Here is a 22,573-nt window from a genome sequence, read left to right on the forward strand (position 1 = left end):
TGGGGAAAGCTACCACAGGATACAGTGTCAATACTCAAGGCAAGACCCTGAGCGAATGTATCTCTTCTGATGGAATGAAACTGACACCTATTTTCATGCCATGTCTCTGTCCACAGCTTGTGCTGACTGTAGGGCTCCTGGCTGTAGTTGTGTATCTCTACACTGTTGTGGCCTTCAACTTCTTCCGCAAATTCTACAACAAAAGTGAAGATGAAGATGAACCAGACATGAAATGTGATGACATGATGACGGTAACTGAAACGTCACTTGCATGCTCCAGAGTTTATCCTGATTTTTCAAAGGGCTACTTGAGATTGAATGATAAGCAAAGAGGGGATGGTTTTGCTGCTAAACCCTGGTGTCTCTTCTTTATGCTGTATGTCATGTTGAAAAAGTGAACAGTCTTGAAATTTCCTCTGCATTCTCCAGTGGCCTGTACTCAACAGTAGATGAAACCCACCAGCTTAGGAAGATACTCTGGGTGTTCCTTCTAAACACTGTTATATGAGCTGCTGCAGCTCTTTCACATGCAAAAATGACAAAGCCTTAAAGTATAGGGAAGAAATTTCCTGACATAGGGGTCAGCTCTGCATAAAGGAGTATTGTTGCACTACAAATAAACCCCGTTTGCTCCCAATGTTTGCAAGCGTCCAAGCTGTTCCTCTCCTTATTTAAATGATATGAAACAGGATGGTTTTAGTGCTATAAAGGCCTGCTCCAAAACTGCTTGCAATTAGTAATTTAGTCTGTGTAAGAAGTCAAGGGTGAGTTGAGAAGGGGGAAATTATGAAGTTTATTACAGGTGATAATCTAATGCTACTAATTTCCTTTGTGGTTTCCACTGGGCACTACGGATGCTATTTTGGTCTTATTTAAAAGATACTCTACAGATTTGTGTTTTAGTATGAAGAAAATTTTGTTTTCTTACTGTACACAGAAAACAGCAGGAATCCAGGTATTAGAAATGTAATTTCTGGATTTGTGGCAAGCTCATTTCTTCCCTGGAAACCCTCTGCCCTGTGTTATATGCCAAAGGCAGAATAAAAAAAAAGACAGAATAAAATACCTCAGAACAGAGATGTGTCATACTTCACAAAATTATCTTCCCTCTTGAACTCTTGTTCACTCATGTGCAAATGATAGAAAAAAGCGCCCCAGCAGTATTATTTAATTGATCCCTCTGGATACCATGGTCTGATCATAAAATAGATGTATGACTATATGACATTTTAAACGACACTACCAAATGAGGTATATCAATTCCAGGTTGCATTTTTAAGTATGGTTAAACCTGGACCAGCATCTTTTATCAACAGTAAACTTGCATTATAAAAATAGATGTATAATTCTTTTTAGTGTTTGCTTATGTAAGATCAGATTTTTCAGGTTGTAAGGAGTGAGAAGAGGGTAACAGCTGATGCTGCCTCCCTTTCTTAGTAAGTGTACTTGAAGTTGTAATCCCATCAGTTAACAGCATTTTGGTGCAGTGTGCATGATAGATGAGTAATGGTATTATGTGTTCTTTGTTACCATAACTTGAAGAGAATTAGCAGTGCAGAATAACTTAAAAATAAAAATAAACAAAACCCCAAAGCAAACAGAATGATTCATGGTAATTTGTCTGTAATTTTCCTCTTTCTTTTTTTAGTGTTACCTGTTCCACATGTATGTGGGTGTAAGAGCTGGTGGTGGCATTGGAGATGAAATTGAGGATCCTGCTGGAGACCCTTATGAAATGTATCGAATTGTCTTTGACATCACATTTTTCTTCTTTGTCATTGTTATCCTGCTGGCCATTATTCAAGGTACTTCACTTACCACAGCGGTAATATTGTTAGAATTTAATTTACTTAAGTTCTGCAATGTATATAAACAATATTAGTGTTTGAGATAAATTTAGGAATATTGCTACGCAGATTTATTTCTGAGCTGCTAAAATCATTAATTCTGAAAGTAATAATCTTCTGCTTATTTCATAAATAATGCATTGTCCCAAGGACTACAGAAATACAAAACATAAGAAACACAACTTACCTGGGTTCCAGTGTTTATGTACACTTTGACAACCATCCAGCCATGATGTTGCCTGTGCAGGGTCACTGTTCCTCCCATAGTAACCATTTAAACTTGGGGAGCCTTCGTGTAGACACTTGTACCCCTTGTTTGGAACCACCACATCTGGCTGGGGAATGCAGACCTTTGTCTCAGAAAGGGGAAACGACATGGAGAAATTCATCATACCACATACACATTTCCTCCTTTTTTAGATGATGATTTGCATTTTTAATCATTTTGCAGTTATGGTTAACAGAGAACGACACCTCCCATCAATGATAATCAGTATTCAGCACTCATAAGCACCATTTTAGGACAATCTGCTAGCAAATACATCTATACTGAGAAGAAGTTGTGAACTTCACAGTCCCCAAAATGACCCAACTCTATTAATAATAAAGGTGTAAATAGAGAATTAGTGCTTCAAATGTGAAGCAGCATCACCTACTGGCCAGCAGGGCCTGTGTGAGCAGTTGTCTTTGTTGAACAAATGTTGGGATACAAGGGTTCCACAGGGGGACAATTAAAATTAAATTCTTGCATGGGAACAAAAAACAATGAGATTACAGAAGCTTAAATTTAGCAAAATATAAATAAAGAAAAGCCTTTCCACTCCTAAGATTGTATTTGTATGTAAGAGAAATTCTTACTCTTAGGAGTGCAGAGGAAAGAGTGTTTGATATCTGGGAATTGGTAGACTCTTATTTCAACTGTTCAGCCTAGACATAATAAGTATGCTGAACTCCAGACAGTGGAAGTTGTCTGAGACATTAACTGAAATATGAATACTGAAGTGTTGCTACTTTTCTATTTGAAATAGGTCTGATTATTGATGCTTTTGGTGAATTAAGAGACCAGCAAGAACAAGTGAGAGAAGATATGGAGGTATGAATAAGCAAACTTCGTATTTCATTACTCTTATTCATCTAGATTGTTTCCAGTTAAAACAGTGTCTTCAAATTGAAATTAATTTGTGACCACAACTTGTGTTTCCAGACCAAATGTTTTATTTGTGGAATCGGCAATGACTATTTTGACACGACCCCACATGGCTTTGAAACACACACTTTGCAAGAACACAACTTGGCAAACTACCTGTAAGTAGATTTCACTCCTGGAATATGGTACAGAGACCTTTCAGCTCCAGAGTAACTTCGGTGCACATGTTGCTGACAGTCCTAAGACAGAATTCTTCAGAAATGAGGAATATCTCCATTACTTTCTGGTCTCCCCTCCTCTACTCCACACAGATGGGTATCTTTAGTGCTTACCTTACAGATGAGTTACCTCAGTGGAGTGAGACCTGAAGGTTACACCAGCTCGTTCCTTATTCTTCTGGTAGGAAACCCAGACACATGTGGAACAATGAAAACCAGTTTAGTTTGCAAGTTTTTTGATTGTGATGTCTGGGGGGCTTGGTAAAGCTGATGAGACCATTGACAATTAGCCTTAATTTAATATAAAGAAAACAAAACATCAAAACAAAAGAAAGAAAAAAAACCCAGAACATTTATGGAAGATTTCTGAAAGATAAGCTGCAAAAAAAGAAAACGTAAAAGTCTGATTCTATAGTTCTTTAGTGACAGTGCAGATTTCTGAAACCTCAAAGCAATCAGGAGTTGTATGTGTTTAGATGATTGCCCAAACTCCCAAGACAGTGCTCCTCTACTTTCATTAGTTAATACAGAGCAGATCAATGAGCATATTAAAATAATTGATTTGGTGGCATTAGTCCCTCATACACAACAATAATATATAAACGTTGTGCCAACAGACCCAAAGGAGATGACCTGGTAGTATCTTATAGAATCTGGCTTTGGAATACTGCATCTGAACTTTTAAAACTAACTAACTAACTAAATAAGGCATCCTGAAGTGGAAGCTGCATTATTCCTTGCACAGCAACCAACAGCATGTTATGTAGCTAGATTGCCATTAAGATCCAGAGTTTTAGCAGTCTAAACCCTCTTAAGCTTTTCTTACTATATTGAATTGCTCAATTGGCATAGGAGAGCCTGTAATTCACAGTAAATGAAGTGGCCATTTCCTTAGTATTATAATACACAGTGAAACTAACCAGGTTGCCCTTTAATTACACAAATATTAAAGTCAGTATACATTCCCTTCTTTACAGTGAAATAACATCCCATTTAATTTAACATTTAATTCCAAATGCACTGCATCAGAAGTGGCTAAACAAGAGCTGTGTTACACATAAACAGGACATTGCTAGCACTCTGTGACCTCCCTATTAAGTTCAAGCTCCCTAGAGCTGAGTGAGCTCAGTTCATGAGCTGTATGGTGGGAGAGTTTGGAAAGCAGAGAGAGAGTTTGGTGCAGCTGAGTATGTGCCACACTTGTGACTTTTTCCATAGTAGCCATAGTAACTCTTTCCAAGGCGAGATGTTGCACCATATGTGCATAGGAGTTGGCATATGCCTCATTCAGGTATTGCTCCTACCACTGAAATGAAGAAAAATGCTAAACCATGTTTTTCCAGTTCTACAGATTTTACATCTGTTCTCATTTCACAGGAGAAGTGCTGGGAAATAAAATTTTCTCCTTTAACATAAGGGCTTTAGATGCCTAGCAATATCATTGCTGGCTGGCATAATCTCCCTCATCTACCCCAGTCTTGGAAAGGGTAGGCAGGGATGTTACCTTGTCTGCATTAATACCTGCTTCATGTGCTTGTTCCAGGTTCTTCTTAATGTATCTCATTAACAAGGATGAAACTGAGCATACTGGCCAGGTGAGTAAAAAATAAAATTTTGTTGGTGTTGGTTTTTTATAAGATTATGCTCCAACATTATCTTCTCTAGCCTTGTAGCTCTGTACCACCAGGTGGGTCTGATGTACTCCCAACAAGTGGAGATGATTCCATGCTCCCATAGAGGCTTCTGAGAGTGAAAGAAAAGGAAGGGCTAAAAAAGAGGGGAGGGGATGGGCTGCAGAAGTCTGCTATTCCAGCCAGCACTGACCTTGTCAGAAATTAGTTACTAGGAATTTACTGTCATGTCTGCAGCAAAACCCTGTGATACATACCAGTTGTGGTTTATTTCCAAAAGATTAAGTAGTTAAGCAACTATACCTGTAGTCTAAATCCATCTGTGTGTATATGCAGATAGGTACATGGAGGCCTGTATGTATGTTCAGTGTTGTTAGGCCCTAAATGTAAGAATAAGTAAGAAAATGAATAGAATTTAATTATATCTCATCACAAATAAGCAGCTGTTATGCTAATACCACAGATGTATCTTACACTTCAATGTTTACCAAGCAAATGAAAACACATTTTATACATATAGAGTGTGTATAGGTTTGCTTGACATAACTAGACTGATTAATTACACAGTTTTTCTAATAGAGCTTAAATTTCAGTAGTACTATATCAAAAAATGTGTGTAACAATATTTTTACCAATTTTTCTTGAGTTTAGTGTCTTCACAGTTCTGCTACACAATAATAGGCACCATGCCTGGTTACAGTTTTCGGCTTATCTAGAGTACTAACTGCAAGGTGTATGTTAAAATAAATATTCTTTCTCATTTTCAGGAATCATTTGTGTGGAAGATGTACCAGGAAAGATGCTGGGACTTTTTCCCAGCAGGGGACTGCTTCCGGAAACAGTATGAGGATCAACTTGGCTAATATCACAAAAGTAATTATTTTTTCATGAACTGTTAAGATCACATATAAAAAAAAAGACAAAAAAAACCCAAACCTTTTTTTCTCTTCATGGTGTAATTTCACAGCTTGTAATTGCTTTAAATGTTGTTAAAGTTCAAGACTTATTTAAAATCTGACACTATTTCATAGTGCTTTTTGTAACTACCACGTATGAAACAGGTCTTTTGTTGGAATTTAATCAGGAAAAAAACTATGCCAGATTAATTTAAGCCTTCCAGTTCAAACATAGGCTGAAATTATAGCAACTTTTTAAGCATATCAATAACCTAGTGTTTGGCAGTACAGTTGAAAGGGCTAAAAGGTGTCTTAATTGCACAACATTTGACATTTAAGGACTTGAACATCAGAGACCATGTCTCAGAAAAAAATCTTTTAACTACATGCTGTCCAGTTTTTCCCCCAAGTAGTCACTATTGAATGTATTGAGCTTGAAAAGCTTTAAGCAGTTAAAAAGAAAACATTTTCAAACACTTCACCGACCTTGAAACATTTAAGTGCCTTAAAATCTCTGTAGACATAGCTATGCAAACTTTTTGTTTAAATTAGTGTTCTCGATGAACAGATCCATTACCTGTATTGCTCTTCTGTCTTTCTGTATGAAATTGCACTTGAAGATTGTTTATACACTACTGTCAAGAACAGCTTATTAGATGCTGCTGTTAAAGAGGTGTACACTGTATCAAATTAATCCAATTTAAATCGTAGGCCAAATTAAAACAATGTCCTATGGTCACCTGCAAGTAGAAGCTGCTAGGATTACGCATTTTTTTTTTTCTTCTGATAAGAAGTGCCCACTGCAATAAAGTATTATGAACCAAATATTACCTTTCCTGTCTTTTCTCTCATTTTTCTAGAATATGGAGATGTGGCATGAGGATGGTAACTAAAAACACATGTAGTCATTGTTTATTCACAGCTTTATTTTATGGACTGCATAGAGCAAATACAAGCTGAAATAACTGTTCTCTTACTGTGCTGCAGTCTGCATCTTTAGCAAAGAAAATACTAATTTTACAAATTCTAGAAGTCCCAAGAATATTAATCTTGGACAATTTTCAGTCACATGTAAATGAATTTTGGTTGCACAGAATTTTAGGTGCCACCAAACAAAACCAGGTGATGGGCATACTGAAAAAATGGAAACAAATAAAGGAAATAACAAGGAGCTAAAGGAAGATTCAGCTTCCTGAATAATATTTGCTGTATTTAATTATTCACACAAGAAAACCTGAGCTTCAGGAAATCATGCTGTCCAGCCAATCTTCAAGCTCTTCCTCAGTAACATTTTTAGATGTGCTTTGCTGTTGCTGTGATGCTATACTCTTCTCTTCAGACATATCTGGTTTAACAGGGTCTAGAAAAGTGAAAAGAACAGACTTGAAAATCCAGAAACAATTCCATACCAGCTCTTTGTTCCAGATAATTTTGCTTTTTAATGTGCAGTTGAATCTATTTGAACACAGTCTGTCTTTCATGAAGAATAGTGAGTCATATTCCAAAAACAGTAGCAACAGTAAAAAAAAAAAAAAAAGTTAGGCAGCTTAATAAGATCTACCAGAACAATGTGGCTGCCACCCTATATTATTAATGCAGAATTTCATTAATGTAGGAGAGGAGCAGGAGGCCAGCACAGCAGATCCCTCTGGATGACACACATCCACCTCTGGAATGAAGGAGCACTGCAAGACTGCCTGCAGTGCCAGGCATTGCCTTATTGCTCGTGGTGACACACGTTTGACACATGTTCAACAATCTTTGACTGAGTCTTTAACATTGCAAGAAAACCACACACAAAAAATCAGACATGCTCAGAATTCTTTTATAGCATTGTGGACTGGGGAGGAGTGGCAAGACACTGCTGTCAAAACTGCTAAACAGTAGTATAACTTCTATGAATGCAAAAACCAGGAAAGGTTTGCCAATTTTTCTGAAATATGAAAAATGTTGAGTATGTTTTGTTCCCACACAAAACTTAATTTTGTAAAATTATTGCCAGTAGTTTGAAAAATAGAATTATAAAGAGCCACTGGAAGTAGCTGTCAATTCTTCAGTATACTGTTAACACAGTGAGCTAAGGGTTGGTGTTAGATAGAAACCTTTAATTTTTATTCTTCTCACTAATTCTCTAGCAATACATTTTTACATAATTTATAATTTTTTTAATCATCAGACCAGTGCAGAAGAACTTGCCTCAATACTTAAAAAAACCAGATAATGGCTAAACTTCAACTTGAAAATTAACAAATAGGTCAGATTGTAGCCCCGGATTAATGAAAAGGAGAATGACAGAGATGGTGACAACAGCACTGACTGGCTAATAAAGAATTAAAAAACATCACCACAACAAAGAGAAAATAAAAGTAAGGGCATGCTGGGGTAAAAGGAATCTTACCTGTTTCCTTAGAGTCCATTTTCAAATCTTTGTCAGTTTCTGTGCTATGGGATAATGAATCTAACACGGGTTTGTGTTCGGTATTAACGGGAGCGTCCAGATTTAGAAGAAGATCTAACTCTTCATCCAAATGGTCAGTCTCTTGCTGGGGTACTGCACGGGCTCTCTGCAACTGTTCTGCTGAGCTGCCCCTGGAAGCATTTTTCCATCCAGGCTCTGATGGAGCACCAGAATCTCCAACGTGCTGGGAGACCGACACCGTTCCGCTTGGAGCTGGAGACTGCCGGAGCAGCAGCTCCCTCTTTCTGCCATCTTCAATAATTTTAGATTTCATCTGTGGGACATCTGCTGGTGTTGATGCCTAAGAGTACAAGAAGGACCTTGAGGCTTTCTATTAACTCAGTTTCTCCTCTTCTGTGTTATTTGGATTATAATTCCTGCTTCCTACATTTGATCACTTAAAGAAGGTACAATAAATTTCAGCAGAATTTAATTCAGAATGTAAACTAAAGTTATCTTGGTGGTATTTTTTCAGATGCAACAACAAAATAGAATGTAAGGCTGTCCCACCAAAATTCCAGTCTTGAAAGCAAGCCATACCACAGGTCACTGAAAATAATGCTGCATATGGCTGTATATTTTGAAAAAAGAAACCAAATTACAAAACATTATCAAATATTGAAACAAGAAGTGGTCACTCATTATTTAACCATGGAACACAGATTCTGCTTTTATCATGGTACCCTGGTGTTAATAAAACCCTGCAGTGTGTATGGTGACCACAGCACCTGTCTGAATGACATGACAAAGATTAAATTTTGTAACACACACTTTATAACCCTGACAGAAGTTAAAGATTGTGACGACAAAATTTGTATTTGAAAGTAACATTTATTTGCAGATTCACTTTGACACCACATCTGCAAATATATTTGAGGTCCCTTAAGAAAGAGCACAGTTGTGTCAGTCACAGAAGTAACTCATGCAACTCAAACAGAAGTAAAACTTCTGTAAGGGACATGTTTCTTCCTCATTGCTTTAGCAGATGCATTTTCTTGAAGAATTTTCGTTTTAAGAATTTTAAAAAAATATTTTAAGTCTTCACAGCTTGAAGAAACATTTTTTTTCCTAATATTCTGTTGTTGTCGTTTTTTTTTTTCACCAGAGCATAAATTGTATCTGTTTGATTGACAATTGTATCTGCTCAGGCATAGATTTAAGCTTGAATCATGGAATAAACATGTATGCTGGTATTAGCTATGTGTAACAGTAAATCACAAAATAATTAACACGAAAGAATGTGAAAGTACTTTCAAAATTTTGGTGCAAGCTTTTAACAGCTGCCGACAAGAGAAGCAAATACAAAACCCACTGCAGTCATTCCATGTCCAACACTCTGATACCTGCCTGCAAATCCCATGTGCTGCACATCAAAGCTTTTTGTTTAAAGCCAACAAAGCATTAAAAGTGCTGATAGAGGGGGGTCTGCATTTCATGCCGTTTGACATGTCAGTCTCAAGAAATATGTTTACTTGTAAAATGCCTTCTGCTTGTGTTTGAAGACCCGGTTCAAAGTAATCATTCATGCATAGATTGCTTCACTTCAAATATCTGCATTTTCCTCTGCAGATTCCCAGCATTACCTGCACGAGTTCAGCAGCTACGTTTAACCGCAGGTGTAGGGGCAGCTCCTGCAGGGCCTGGGCCAAGGACTGGAAGTCAACAGGAAATGCAGGGAACTGGAATACAATTCAACACACAGTACACTTGTATCAAACAAAAATAATGAAGTAATAATTACTTTAATCTATAACATTCCCCTGTTCCACTCAATCTAATTAATTCAGGAATTTATAGTTTCAAATTATACATGTGTGAAGTAGTTTGGCTGAATTCCACATTAACATCCACAACGCAGATAAGCAATTAGAGGTTTAAAAACAAAGTGTAAATGAAATGTTCCTTAGAAAATGCCTTGAAAATCCAAATTAGGAAATAGTTTTGCCAGCTGACAGTGTCCTAAGAGGCTTCTCCAACTCAAATAGCTTTTAAACCTCTGAAGTTTTCTATGCAGTGGGAGTCACCATTCTTTACTGAGTTGCTACTTTTTTTCTAAGCCAGCAAACCATGTAGCTTTTATTTGGCTCTACTGGTTTTAGTGCCTAAACAACATGGCCCTTTTTATGCTTCCCCACCTTTAAAATGTTTTTTCAATACTTAGAAAAGCAACCAACTACAGTTACATACATTTCTGAAATTCTATTCTAAATTTTTTAAAGCCTGGTTGGATGGGGCTTTGAGCAACCTGGTCCCTGGCCATGGCAGGGGGGTTGGAACTAGATGCTCTTTAAGGTTGTTTCCAGCACAAACCATTCTACAATTATATGAATTCAAGATTCTCAAAAATGCAATACAGCTACCTAGTTGCTTAAAAGGTAAAAGTGTCACTTATTAATGTGACAGGTAATGAAGTTTTCTTTTCTTTTAACACCCTTTTTTTTTTTTTTTTGCTGTAAACTATTAAAAATTTGAATGCACTATTTACGTTTCAAGAAACTCAGGCACAGTTTTTTGACAATTTAAAGAATATGGTGGAAGACAAAAGAATTTATCTTAAAATAATTTAGGGGATTTACACGAGGAAGATAGATGCAGAGATGAAGACACTTTCCAGTATCTTCATACAGAAAACAGTGGGCTCCCATTGCTTTGGCCCTTCTTATTTCAGCATGAAGAATCCACATACAGATAATTCAAAGCCTTGTTGGTCCCATAGTAATTCTGGAGGTGAAATTTCAGCTGAGGATATGAATTGTTAAAGAATCAGAACAAGCTTCATTGCCTAATATATGAATATACTCATATAGGTTTTCTTATAGTCATTTTACAAAACTGTTTTGTCTTGAATACAGCTGAATACATCTGAAAAAGGAACTCTGACTTGGTCTATCAGTAAAGCAAAGAGCCAGTCCCTTATTTTCCCTTTATTGGATGGGTTTGCTTATTCTTTTCTTTCAATGTTACTTAAAAACCCAGCCTGCTCCTTTGATTCGTCTCTTACAGAAAACAAAAAAAGGACAAGACCCAAGAGCCTCCAGCATCAGAACAAACTAAAAAAAGATACAGAATAAAGAGTGCTGTTACTGTTTTAAACCATCTCTTGCTGAAAGTACAACTGCCTAAGTATTCTGTGCCAGGTGATTATTCAAACTCATATGAATAATTCTGGTACCTGTTTGTTGCATATGCTTTCTCTTTCCCATTCTCTCTCATCAGCAAATCGGAACTGTGTAAACGAATTTCCTACAGAAAAGAAATAAAAATATTTATTTTTCAAAAAAAATAACAAGCTCTCTCCAAAGTTCCCAAACCTACCTGAGTAGATTCAATCAATGAACATCATATTTTCAACAAACTTGCATTTAATTTTAATGCTGCTCACTTTCACAATATTAACCTTCTTTAAGCCAAAGTTCTACAGATCTTTTAATCTCCTATTTGCAAAAAGGTACTGAATAAACATGCAACAAATTAATAACTGAATGAGGAGGTGCCAGATACCATGTCAGCAGGATTTGCATTGCAAAGTCCAATTGGGACAGCATGCTAAGAACACAAGTTATTCTCAGAGTATAATTTTTATGAGAATAAAAAAATAGAGTACTTTTGGATGTACTCTACATAGACCTTCTCTTATCAACACGCAAATCTCCCAAAATGAATTATAAATGTCCTAAAATCAGTTGTACAAGTGAAGTAAAGACTTGTTGTCTGGTAGATAAATTCCCCAGACTCTTTCTTCCTTGAACAAGTCCCTGCTCTACCATGTCATACAAAAAAAAAAAAAAAGCACTGAACCCCGATCTCCAATGCATATGCAAAAGGGACTCAATTAAAACAAATCTTAAATAGGATTAATTAAGCTAAACAGGTAACCTTAGTTACCAACCTCTTACCACATTCTTTCTAGACAGTAGGAACTTCCTCTTACTATAGGAGACATTGGGTTATTATTTTGGTTTTGATGCAATATTTCTATTGCAGTACCATGTTGGGTCACAAAAGACAGTCCTTTAAATTTATTCACTGAAAAAACATCCAAGACTTTAATTCTAGGAACTCAAAACCCTGTCTGGGACAAGGGAAACTTGAGAGATGAGGGCTGCAAGATGGTGGCCAAAGTTCTAGAGTAACAGAAAGCAAAGATGTTACTGATGCAGAGTCTGGGACATGTGCCTTTGTACAACCTGCAGTCTGAGAACAAAGAGCTGTTTCAGGAGCTCTACTGGGAAAAGGTTCATGTCTGATTATTGCATGAAGGAGATGAAATCTGAACCTGAGAATTGCAGATCAGCTGGAAATGACCAGGATTTAGTCCAGCAGTTATTTGAGCAGCAACAACTCATTTCTCACAACCTCTAACAGAATGAATGCCCAAGAGGAAGTTTTCAATGGCATTACGAGCAGCGTGGCATTTAGCTTCCATTTGGCTTCCAGTATCCTGACTGCTATTCATACCTTTGAAAATTCTTGATTCATGCCCTTAAACCCTTCATACACAATCCAAGCAATGTGCTGTCTGCAGAGTTGGCTCCTTTTCCATTGGCTGCCTGTTCCAAAACACAGGGGAGTTCAGCCTTCAGCAATTTCACTCATTAGTGCAACTATCAGACAGCTTCTGCTATGCAAACAGAATGAACAAGCAGCAAAATGGCACAGTAATTGGCAGATTTCTTTGGCAAATAATAAAAAAAAGAGAGACCTAGCCACCTCCCAGATGGAATTTAGAAGTTACTGGCCATGTTTTTTTTAATATCTGGCGTGCATCTCTAATTCATTGCATGTGATATATGTTCATTGGGTGTGCAATGCACTCATACACCAATCACACTGTGTACCTGGCATGCCCATCACAGTCATCTTCAGAACCATTTTGGCAAGAAAGTGACCTTCTCAGCTGAGTATTTGTAGAGATATTTATGACTATTACCATGTCCAGCTTGAATGTGCATCTCCCTGTTTCCATTCAGTTTATCCAACTTTGTTCAGCACTCTGGGCTGAAATGCAACCTTGCCTGATCACCTTGGCTTTGGTTTACATTCAGTTCCTCCAGATATTTTGTAAACAACCAGTATCAAATACTACAAGGGCAAATAATTCAAATTAAGCACTGAAGTGAATATTTAAAGCGTCTAAGAGAGAAGCCTAATTTTATACATGTTTAGGTCATACAATTCACAACCACCAGGTTTGATGTTGGCTCCTGTCTTTATGTATCTACCTGCAGAGGGAAATTCTTAACTTGAGCACTCACAGTTCACTCCCTGCTAACAAAGTCTTCCCCTTCATTGCTGGGCAATGAAACACAGCAGCAAGTAAGTGCCATAGAATACTGCTAATAAGTAATAACTAATGCTAAAAATTAAAGAAATTTAAATTCATCCTTCAGTCTCAGGAGTTTAAAATGGGTATGAAAATAAACAAATTAACATTTTAACAGCTTAGATGGTAAAGAAGTTGTATTGAAAAATAATTAAACCAAGTGATCCTCAGAGTCTTCATACTATTAGAACACAAGCATAAGCATTTTCTTCCAATATCCCCAAGACTCCCTCACTTACTTCTCATGCTATCACAGAGGAAATGGAATTTCCTCTGCTCTCATAATGGAGTAAAATTAAACTAAAGGATAACTCAAATGCTTTTAGGATGACCAGATGTAAAGCAGCTAAACAAATCTACTTCAGGAAAATCCAAGGGATTTTTATCCAGGGGTCAAAAACTGGTTTATATTCTCCACTCAAAGACAGTGATAACTGATCCTCAGTTTGATATTGTGTTGCTGAATTAAAGGGTATGGCTTGAGCTGTAGTTTAAGTTGGCTCTTTAAATAGGTTAACAATGCACGACTTTTGAGTGGAAAAGGCAGAACTACAATCCACAGTACTACATTTAATGCAAATAGGTTAATGAGAATGTTAGTCTAACCAATTATCTCTTCACAAATTCTTTTACTCTGAAAATAACTCCTATGCCATGAATACTAATCAAATGCCTTGCAAGGATTCTGAGTTGCCTTCAACATAAGAAAAAATTTTTCTTTGTGTGAAAAGTTTTTGTTACTTACAAGTAAGTAACTCAGCCCTCATATACAAAATAATTAAAAATAATGCATTCAAGTAACTTCACACAGCATCTTTGATAAGTTTCATGATCTAGATCAGCAGATCTAAACCACCATGCTTTCCTACCACTGGAATATATTTTAAAACTAAACCAACTGATTTAACTAGAATGAATGTTCCATAGTCTCATTAGCCCAATTATCTCTTCACACTAATGTTCAGTGAATAGCAGAATCAAACAAATCCTACCTGTAATCTGTAAAAAAATATTTTCTTCTCTGAGTCTTAAGGTTGAATAAAATAAAGAAAAATGGTTTTCAGCAGGAAAACTGACATTGCTTGAATGATTTTGTTCATTTTAACTCTAATTCATTAAAAGCAAAAGACAAAAACCACTGAAGACAGGGGAAAAATATTCTATAGCCTCAGGAGGTTTTTAAACTGAAGGGAGGGACAACAAACAATGTTACAGGATCCTTCTAAGGATGCCATGGCTGTAAAGAAGCACTGCAAGGGCAAATATAAGATTTTAAATCCATTTTTAAAATCAGAATTTACCTTCTTCTAAATAAGCAATTACCAATTACTTTGATAAACTTATTTGAGGTTTTCCAACTTTTGCTCACCTTTTATTTATTTTATCTTGGAAATTCAAGCCCCTGACTACAAATTTGTTTAGTCAGCTAAATAACATGCAGTAACTTTATGACAGCAGAATGCAGCTGAACCAAATGGACCACTATAGAAAAAACTACAAGTTAGCTACATTTGGGAAATTAACATTGAGACCAAAATATCCCAAAAAGCATCCTGTATCTGCTGTGCTAGTCAAAGTTCTTCCTGAGTATCTAAAATGAGAAGGTTCTCTTCCACGAATGTCCATCTTTCTAACAGATTTTAAGCAATTTCACAAGTTTAACTTGTGAGAGGTCCCTTTCTCTCTCTATTGATCCCCAGCTCATCACTATTTATGAAGGATACACCAAAACAAGTTACCTGCCTGCTCTACTAGTGCTCTTCAGGGGCTGCAATAACACAGAAGGAAACAGATGGTATTTTTGAGATGAAAAAAAAGAACAGATCCTGAAGCCTAACACTTGCATGAGTTTCAACAGGGCCAAATGTTGGGTCCTGCACTGTGACCACCACAGCAACACTACAGGCTCAGGTAGGAGAGGCTGGAGAGCTGCCCAGCAGAGAGGGACCTGGGGGTGCTGACTGACAAACTGCTGGGTGCCCAGGTGGCCAAGAAGGCCAGTGGCATCCTGGCCTGGATCAGGAACAGGGTGACCAGCAGGGCCAGGGAGGTGACCTTACCCTTGTACTCAGCTTTGGTGAGGCCACACCTTGAGTCCTGTTTGCAGTTTTGGGCACCATGGTGTAGGGAGGACATTGAGGTGCTGGACAGGCTTCAGAGAAGGGAAACCAAGCTGGTGAGGGGTCTGTAGAACAGGTTTGATGAGGAGAGGCTGAAGGAGCTGGGACTGTTCAGCCTGAGGGAGGTTGAGGGGAGACCTGATTGCTCTCTACAGCCACCTGAAAGGAGGTTGTAGTGAGGGGGGTGTTGGTCTCTTCTCTCTTGTCACCAGTGATAGGGCAAGAGGAAACAGATTCAAGTTGTGCCAGGGGAGGTTCAGATTGGATATTAGGCAAAACTTCTTCACTCAAAGCGTGGTGAAACATTGGAACAGGTTGCCCAGGGAGATGATGGAATTGCTATCCCTGGAGGTATTAAAAAACTGAGTAGATGTGGCACTCAGGGAGATGAGTTAATCATTAAGGTGGTGTAGGACTGACAGTTGGACTCAATGAGCCTGAAGATCCCTTCCAACCATAATGATTCTATGATTCTACTTCTCTGCAGGGAAAATTCAAGTTGCAAAGCTTAGGCATGAATGATCCTTAAAATTTGTCCAATATTGTTCATGTAGCACTGACCAACTCTCTTGAGGAGTTGAGGGGAAGTCAACAAACATATTATTTCCCTTTTGCCTGCAAAAACTTCATGTAGAAGGTCCAAGAAAATACAGAAATTTACAGAACCCAGAAAAGACAAGAAACTATCAGGTAATGACTTTCATACTAACTTACAAGGAAAAAGAGAAAACTAAACTTATCAGTCTTTTGGGATGGAATTGGTGTGAGAGTTTTTCTCAAACTGGAATTAAAAGCATGAGAAAGAACTCCCATCCATCCATGGTATGGCTTGCTCTAACTAAAAGATTTTGAAAAGAACATGGAAACAGCAAGAACCACACATTGAGTGCTTTGGATCATGGTAAGCAAAAGATATCTCTCCTCCTTACACAGTGTTTCCACATAGTGTGATTTATATATTTTTTAAATATAGATGGATTTTTATTAATAAATAAATTGTCTATCTACAATTAACGATCATTTTACATAAAAATCTCTTTGGATAAATATTACTGAAGATTTCTTTTTTTAGGACATGTAATGGTGGTCTTTTTTTTCTCCTACAAAGGAGACCTACATTTATACACATTAATAACTATATTCTTACAGCACTAGGAGATGTATGTTCTGCAAAGGTTTTATATGAATAATTTTATACACATCATAACCAGGTAAACATCCAGATATGGTAACTTGTTCACAATGAGGCAGCATTTAGCCATGAGCAACAGACTTCTGGAAGACAAAACTTCCAAAGACTCTTCATGACAGTTCCAATAACATCACTGATTTCTATTTCTGCTTTCTTAATTTCTCCACTTTGGTAGGGTACAGACTGTAACTATTATCTTTTACTATGACTAAGGCTGCAATGTGCTACTTATGCAATTTGCCATGAGCATGGATTTAGTAATAGCAATTTTCAGAATGTAAGAATACAAAAACAACCCTGGAAGAACTCAATATCTATCAATTTTCTTCAGATACCACTAAGATCAGTAATACTGCAAGTCACTGCAAAGTCTTTTATCAAGGACTCAGCAGGAGGTTGCAAAGCTGTGTATTACAGAAGGCCTATGCCACAGCTCAGAATAAAAATTTTAAGTTGAATACAAATCTCAAAGAAAATGTTTTGAATAACACTCTTCTACTGTTACCAGCAGATGTTCTAAAGCTCTGTGCAAACATATTGATGTCGAGGCTATTTTAGCCTGCACTACCAACTATATTGGTACATTGGTAACCAGACTCAGAAAGAACAAGTCTAAATTAGTTCCCTACTACCAACTAATCCCCACTAGTAGTCATAGTTTTAAAAATATAAATGTGTGAATTTGATCAAACAACAGGATCACCTGATCAATGCTAAACAATAAATTTTAACCATGACACAAATAAAGGAATAAGGTGGAAGGATATCCAGAAAGCAGTGCTGCTTCTGGAACAAAGACTGCCCATTCAGAAGGAACATAACCAATTTAACACACAAGAACTGCAGCCTACTGAAAGCCACTTTTTCTGTGAGGACCAGGGTGAAGCCAGTAAGTGCCAAACCCCACAGTCATTAAAAAAACGAACAAACAAACAAACAAAACCTCATTTTTTATTGAAGCAGAAGTTAACAAGAGACCAAAGAGGAAAACAGAGCAAATAAATTTATATTCAAAGAGGTTCAAAAAAACCAAACAGTAGCACACTTGCTTCTGCATCAATATTAGGCGACTAATAGGACAGAAGAAAGAGAAATGCTTTTAAAGCTTCAAAAAGCTAAACGACAACACAGGAATACTGGGAGCATTGAAATTTAAATTAAAACTGAGGAGCACAGCACAACACCAGCTCAATGTGTCTGATGGACAAATCAGTAGGAACTCTAAGAAATGTAATGGACATGTGGATAAACAGTATTTGTGGGAAAAGTAGACACAGCATTTGAAAGGAAAGTTCTGTTGAATGAGCTGAGTCACTTTCTTGAAAAAAGAAAAAAAACCATGCACATAATCTGGATCTAGTTCATGTTATTTACATGTGTTTCCAAAAGCTCTGGTGCCCCACACCCTTTCATACATGAGACTTCAGAGGAGCAAAAAGAAAAGGAGGCTTTGTATTCATCAATAACTGCCCAAAAGTAGAAAGAAAGAGAGTAAATTGTCAATTTTTACATGAAAAGAAACAACCAGTGTAGTTCACTGGACTCATATCTGTTTACCCTCTTCACTCCATCAAAACAGAAGCAAAAAATAGATAAGAAAAGTGCAGTAGCAGAATTTGATGATGATACTAAGCTTCTCATGGTCATGCACCTGAAGATGTTTGTGGAGAATGAAGAAAATAAGAACTTCACAAGATGGAGAAAGTAAACTTTAAAACACCAGATGAAAATCAATACCAAAAAATGCAAAATGCTGTAATTCTAACTTCCCATACAAAATAAGTTCAGCTGACCTACACCATTCAGAATCAGAAACTCAGAGCTCCACAGTGCTCAAAAAACCAAACTCTTTAGAATTATTTTAAAAAGCAATAGTGAACAACACAGAGAACACCATTACACACCTATTATGTATTGTCATCTTTGGTACTGTGCACTCTTGGTTTCCCAAGCCTAATCTCAAAAATATAATGGCATTAGAAAAGGCACAGAAGGGTTCCTGTATGAGAAACAATTTAGGAACTGAAGCCAAAGGATGGAAACCAAGAGAATATGACAGAAATATAAAAAACATGAAAGGCATAAAAAGGGCAGACAGGGACTTAACATGCAATGTCTCACAAAAGACCTAAAGGCATCAAATGGAGCTAGCAGGGAATGCACTCAAAACACACAGAAAGTGGCAAGCCAGGCTGTGGAGCTCCAGGCCACCAAATGGTGCAAGTTTACACAGATGCAAGGAAGGGTGTAAGATAACTGGTTAGATAACTGGTTAAGATAACTGGTTAAGATAACATAGTTCCACATGTGGTTCAGGAAGTCCCTGGGACATAAGTTGATGCAGGTCAAGAATGTATTTGGGGAAGCAGCAAAGCCCACAGCTTCTTCAGGTGCCTTATCTCAGGTGTCTCCAGATGGACCTTGGGTCTAATTCAATAGAAAACAAACTTAAACTAAAGCACAGAGCTATTTTTTTTAACTTGTAGAGCCCTACCTTTCTCTTAATTAGTTATCTTTCTGCAGATGAATTAGAAAGGGAAAAGTGGGTAACCCACAAATTTATTTTTAATCTGTAGCTAGGAGTTCTTTCAAGTCAATGAACACTTACATCTGCAGGGTGTATATAAGGAGAAAACAGACAGAATCACCATACAGAATAACGTATAAACAGCATTAAGCAGACTGTCTCTGCTTTTTAATTAACTTTGCCGCATTTTCTTGAATGCATCACTATTTTTCATATGTATTTTTGTTAAATATATAATGATTGTAGCTCTTAGAATGCAGAAAAAAAATTAAAACAAAAATTAATTGAAAAAAAAAGTATATTTAAAATTTTACCCAAATGCAGTACCTTGATGTGGCTATTCATAAATACACATCCCATCCTCTGCAGTATCCACATTTTCACTGAATAAACAATAAAAAGACATTTAAGTGTGAAGTTACTGATTTCCCCATAGCTTAAGCTTAAACCTTTCATTAAGTTTAAGCTAGTCACCTTAAATATTTACATTTTTCCTGATGCTTTATGACATTTTCTTGTGTCATTTTTTTCAGGTCACTAATCTATAACATATTTAGTGATTTTTTAAATGTCACTGCAACCAGTTTGCTAGATCAGACAAAATATAAAAATCCATAGAGCATACTGTTTTTTGAACAGTATCATTCAAGAGAAAGGATGAAAAAAATAATCACTGCATAACTTAATGACTTAATGCATAAATACTCAAGACTTTTTTCTTTTTTTAGCATGAGTGCTGTGACATAGCAGTGCTATGAAACAGCAGGAAGTGAAAGAAGTGTAATCTGTGATTCTTCCTAGGGTCAGGGGCAGAGAACTCTTTGGGTGAAAGGGAGAAGTATCATGCATTTTCATAAACCTGGACCAAATAGAGAGAAAAGTAGCTTATTAATAGGGGTTTTGATCCCTACAGACCAACAGATTAAAGAACCTATTGACCTAGCCCTTTGTGAACACCCTGTTTCTCCAAGACTACCTAAGCAGCCAGTATCAGCACAGCAGTGGAAGAGGTGAAGGAAGATGCCATCAAACTGCAGGACTCCAGAGAGGAATCCACTTGCATCTGCTGGCACAAGGGACTTGTATCAAATTCTGGCTTGTAAGTGAGGAAAGAAGAGAGAGAATGATGAGAACTCAAAAGAAGAGGAACAAGGCTGGAACAGAATGGAAGCCAGTTCTCCAAAAGATCCCTGATTTGCCTTGCCTGTTGCCAGGACCTGCTGTCTGGCAGCCACAGGCAATGGGCATCAGAGGATGAGTGACTGGGGAGAACGATGCATTTCTATGGATTCTTTTTGGGACCTTGGTGCAGAAGCTGCCTCTAAGCTCACATAACCAGTCTGAAAAGAAAACAAGAGCTTTGATGAACAGTTTTATACAGAAAAGAGACAAATCACTCTGAGGTTAAAGCTTAAACAGCACCCTTCATTCATACCTTACACAGTACAGCTTGTAAGTAGTTCAGCATCCTACACTTCTGAGCTCTGATATGGTGAGAAGTTAAAAAAAATATTCCACAATGGATGACCTAACTTCTCCAGTTTATTCAGGAAGTTTTCATTTCTTCTAAATTACACATGGAGACCAAATGTTATAATGTTTCCAAATCTAAATATAACTAATGTCCTAGTATATAAAAGCAAACAAGATTTCAAACTTTGCTAAATGCTGGGTAGATCATTCATTATTACAAAGCTCAGATTCAAAACTCAGTTACTGGTCCAAACTTGGCAGAGTGCTCGACCCACTGAACTACCACTTCTTTTTTTAGATGTTTTTTTTTTCTCAGTTCTGTTAAGAACTTGAAAGTTCTTCCCAATTAAAGTTTAAGTAAAACATAATTAAAAAAACACTGTGAAACTTAGGCTGTTGTTTAGATACCTCATGTAATGATTTCTTTCTTCTCAAGAGAGAACATCAGAAAGGGCATATTAATATATTTTGGTAACTTGTGTAATGGTGCTCACTGCCCTCGCTTCTTTACCTTGTCCTATTTAAACAAAGTTCTTCCTACTTATTATTTATTTGGATTATTGTGCATCCTACCACCTATGTAAGCACTGCATGCACATCCATTGCTGTATTGTATTTGGAAGGTGAGAAATGTCTCGAAATACATTAAATCAGATTAATTCTTGCATATTTTCATCTAAAAGAAACTTTATATCTAATTGTCATGCATAATAGAGAAAAGTTGCATTGCATAAATTTGTACTCGGATAACTACAGTTTTTCTAAGCAGGCTGTCAGCATATTTTAAAATTCATTAAATATTTTTCTTATCCACAAACAGTAGCAGTATACAAAGTAAGCCTCCTTTATTCCACACTGTACCTCAACCCCAAAAAATTTTACTTAAAAAAGAAGACAGCAATCCTAAAGCAAACAAGTGTACAAACTTGAGAAATAGTTGCATTTATGCAGGATTCTGCAAGATATGACAAGTCATAGTACTAACAGAAGCCTAAAAGATTTTTTTGTTTAATGTAATGAAACGAGAAAAGAGAAGCAGCTTCAGAAAACAAGACAGGAGGATTTTCTTATAATGTGTTAATAACATGACAAGGATTACAATTAGTAAACAGTAAATCTAGTAAAGCTCCAGTTCTCTAAGCATGCAAAAGCTTGAAAAGTATTTCTTTGCATATGCAAGTTCCTCATAACTCTCTATAGATAGTAGTGCAGTGGCTTATCAGGGTTCTGAACATCAGCTTAAAATTAACAGCAGATTAGTAAGCATTTACTTCAGATCAAAAATACAAGCAGGCAGCATACTGGATGTGTCTCAACAAAGGCTTAGAAAGCCACTAAAATCTTGGCAAAAAAAAAAAAAAATCCGTGAACTAGAAGCTCATGCCTATTTTTCAGAAATGTGCTTTCTAAAAAGTTAAAATTAATTACAGTAGAGTTTTGCCATTGCTAAAGTTGGTAAGTACAAAGTTTCAAAACCTGTATTAACAGAAATTAAACGTTGTTCTGGATGAGGAAAAGGAGAAAAAACCCCAAACATACTACCTACAATTCTTTGGGACATGTTAAAAAGCAAGTTGTAGCCACATACTAATTTCTGCTCATCTGTTGTATAGGTATTTTGAGGGGTTTTCTAACCAATTCATTGTAAGTAAATAAAGCCTGTGTTGGCTCAGGGGCAAATACCAATATTCCCCATGCTGACCCCCGTGCTTGCTCCTTTGTGCTGAACACACAACAACAT

General features: G+C 36.9%; 2 protein-coding genes across 2 annotated transcripts in view; one reads left to right on the forward strand and one right to left on the reverse strand.

The window, feature by feature from the left end:
• RYR3 (ryanodine receptor 3) overlaps window positions 1-6,564 on the forward strand; it is a 209,492-nt gene extending 202,928 nt beyond the window's left edge. The window contains exons 99-104 of the mRNA XM_071744346.1: window positions 117-251; window positions 1,649-1,805; window positions 2,876-2,940; window positions 3,052-3,152; window positions 4,756-4,807; window positions 5,611-6,564. Coding sequence (XP_071600447.1) covers window positions 117-251; window positions 1,649-1,805; window positions 2,876-2,940; window positions 3,052-3,152; window positions 4,756-4,807; window positions 5,611-5,706 — 606 coding nt within the window. The 3' untranslated portion in view covers window positions 5,707-6,564. The remainder of the gene's footprint in view (window positions 1-116; window positions 252-1,648; window positions 1,806-2,875; window positions 2,941-3,051; window positions 3,153-4,755; window positions 4,808-5,610) is intronic.
• An 80-nt stretch (window positions 6,565-6,644) lies between these two features.
• Window positions 6,645-22,573, reverse strand: part of AVEN (apoptosis and caspase activation inhibitor) — an 87,515-nt gene continuing 71,586 nt past the window's right edge. The window contains exons 3-6 of the mRNA XM_071744345.1: window positions 11,370-11,440; window positions 9,781-9,876; window positions 8,138-8,498; window positions 6,645-7,099 (exon numbers count right to left, since the gene is read on the reverse strand). Coding sequence (XP_071600446.1) covers window positions 6,981-7,099; window positions 8,138-8,498; window positions 9,781-9,876; window positions 11,370-11,440 — 647 coding nt within the window. The 3' untranslated portion in view covers window positions 6,645-6,980. The remainder of the gene's footprint in view (window positions 7,100-8,137; window positions 8,499-9,780; window positions 9,877-11,369; window positions 11,441-22,573) is intronic.

This window comes from Heliangelus exortis, chromosome 5, assembly GCF_036169615.1.
Source record: "Heliangelus exortis chromosome 5, bHelExo1.hap1, whole genome shotgun sequence".
Classification (NCBI taxonomy): Eukaryota; Metazoa; Chordata; class Aves; order Apodiformes; family Trochilidae; genus Heliangelus; species Heliangelus exortis.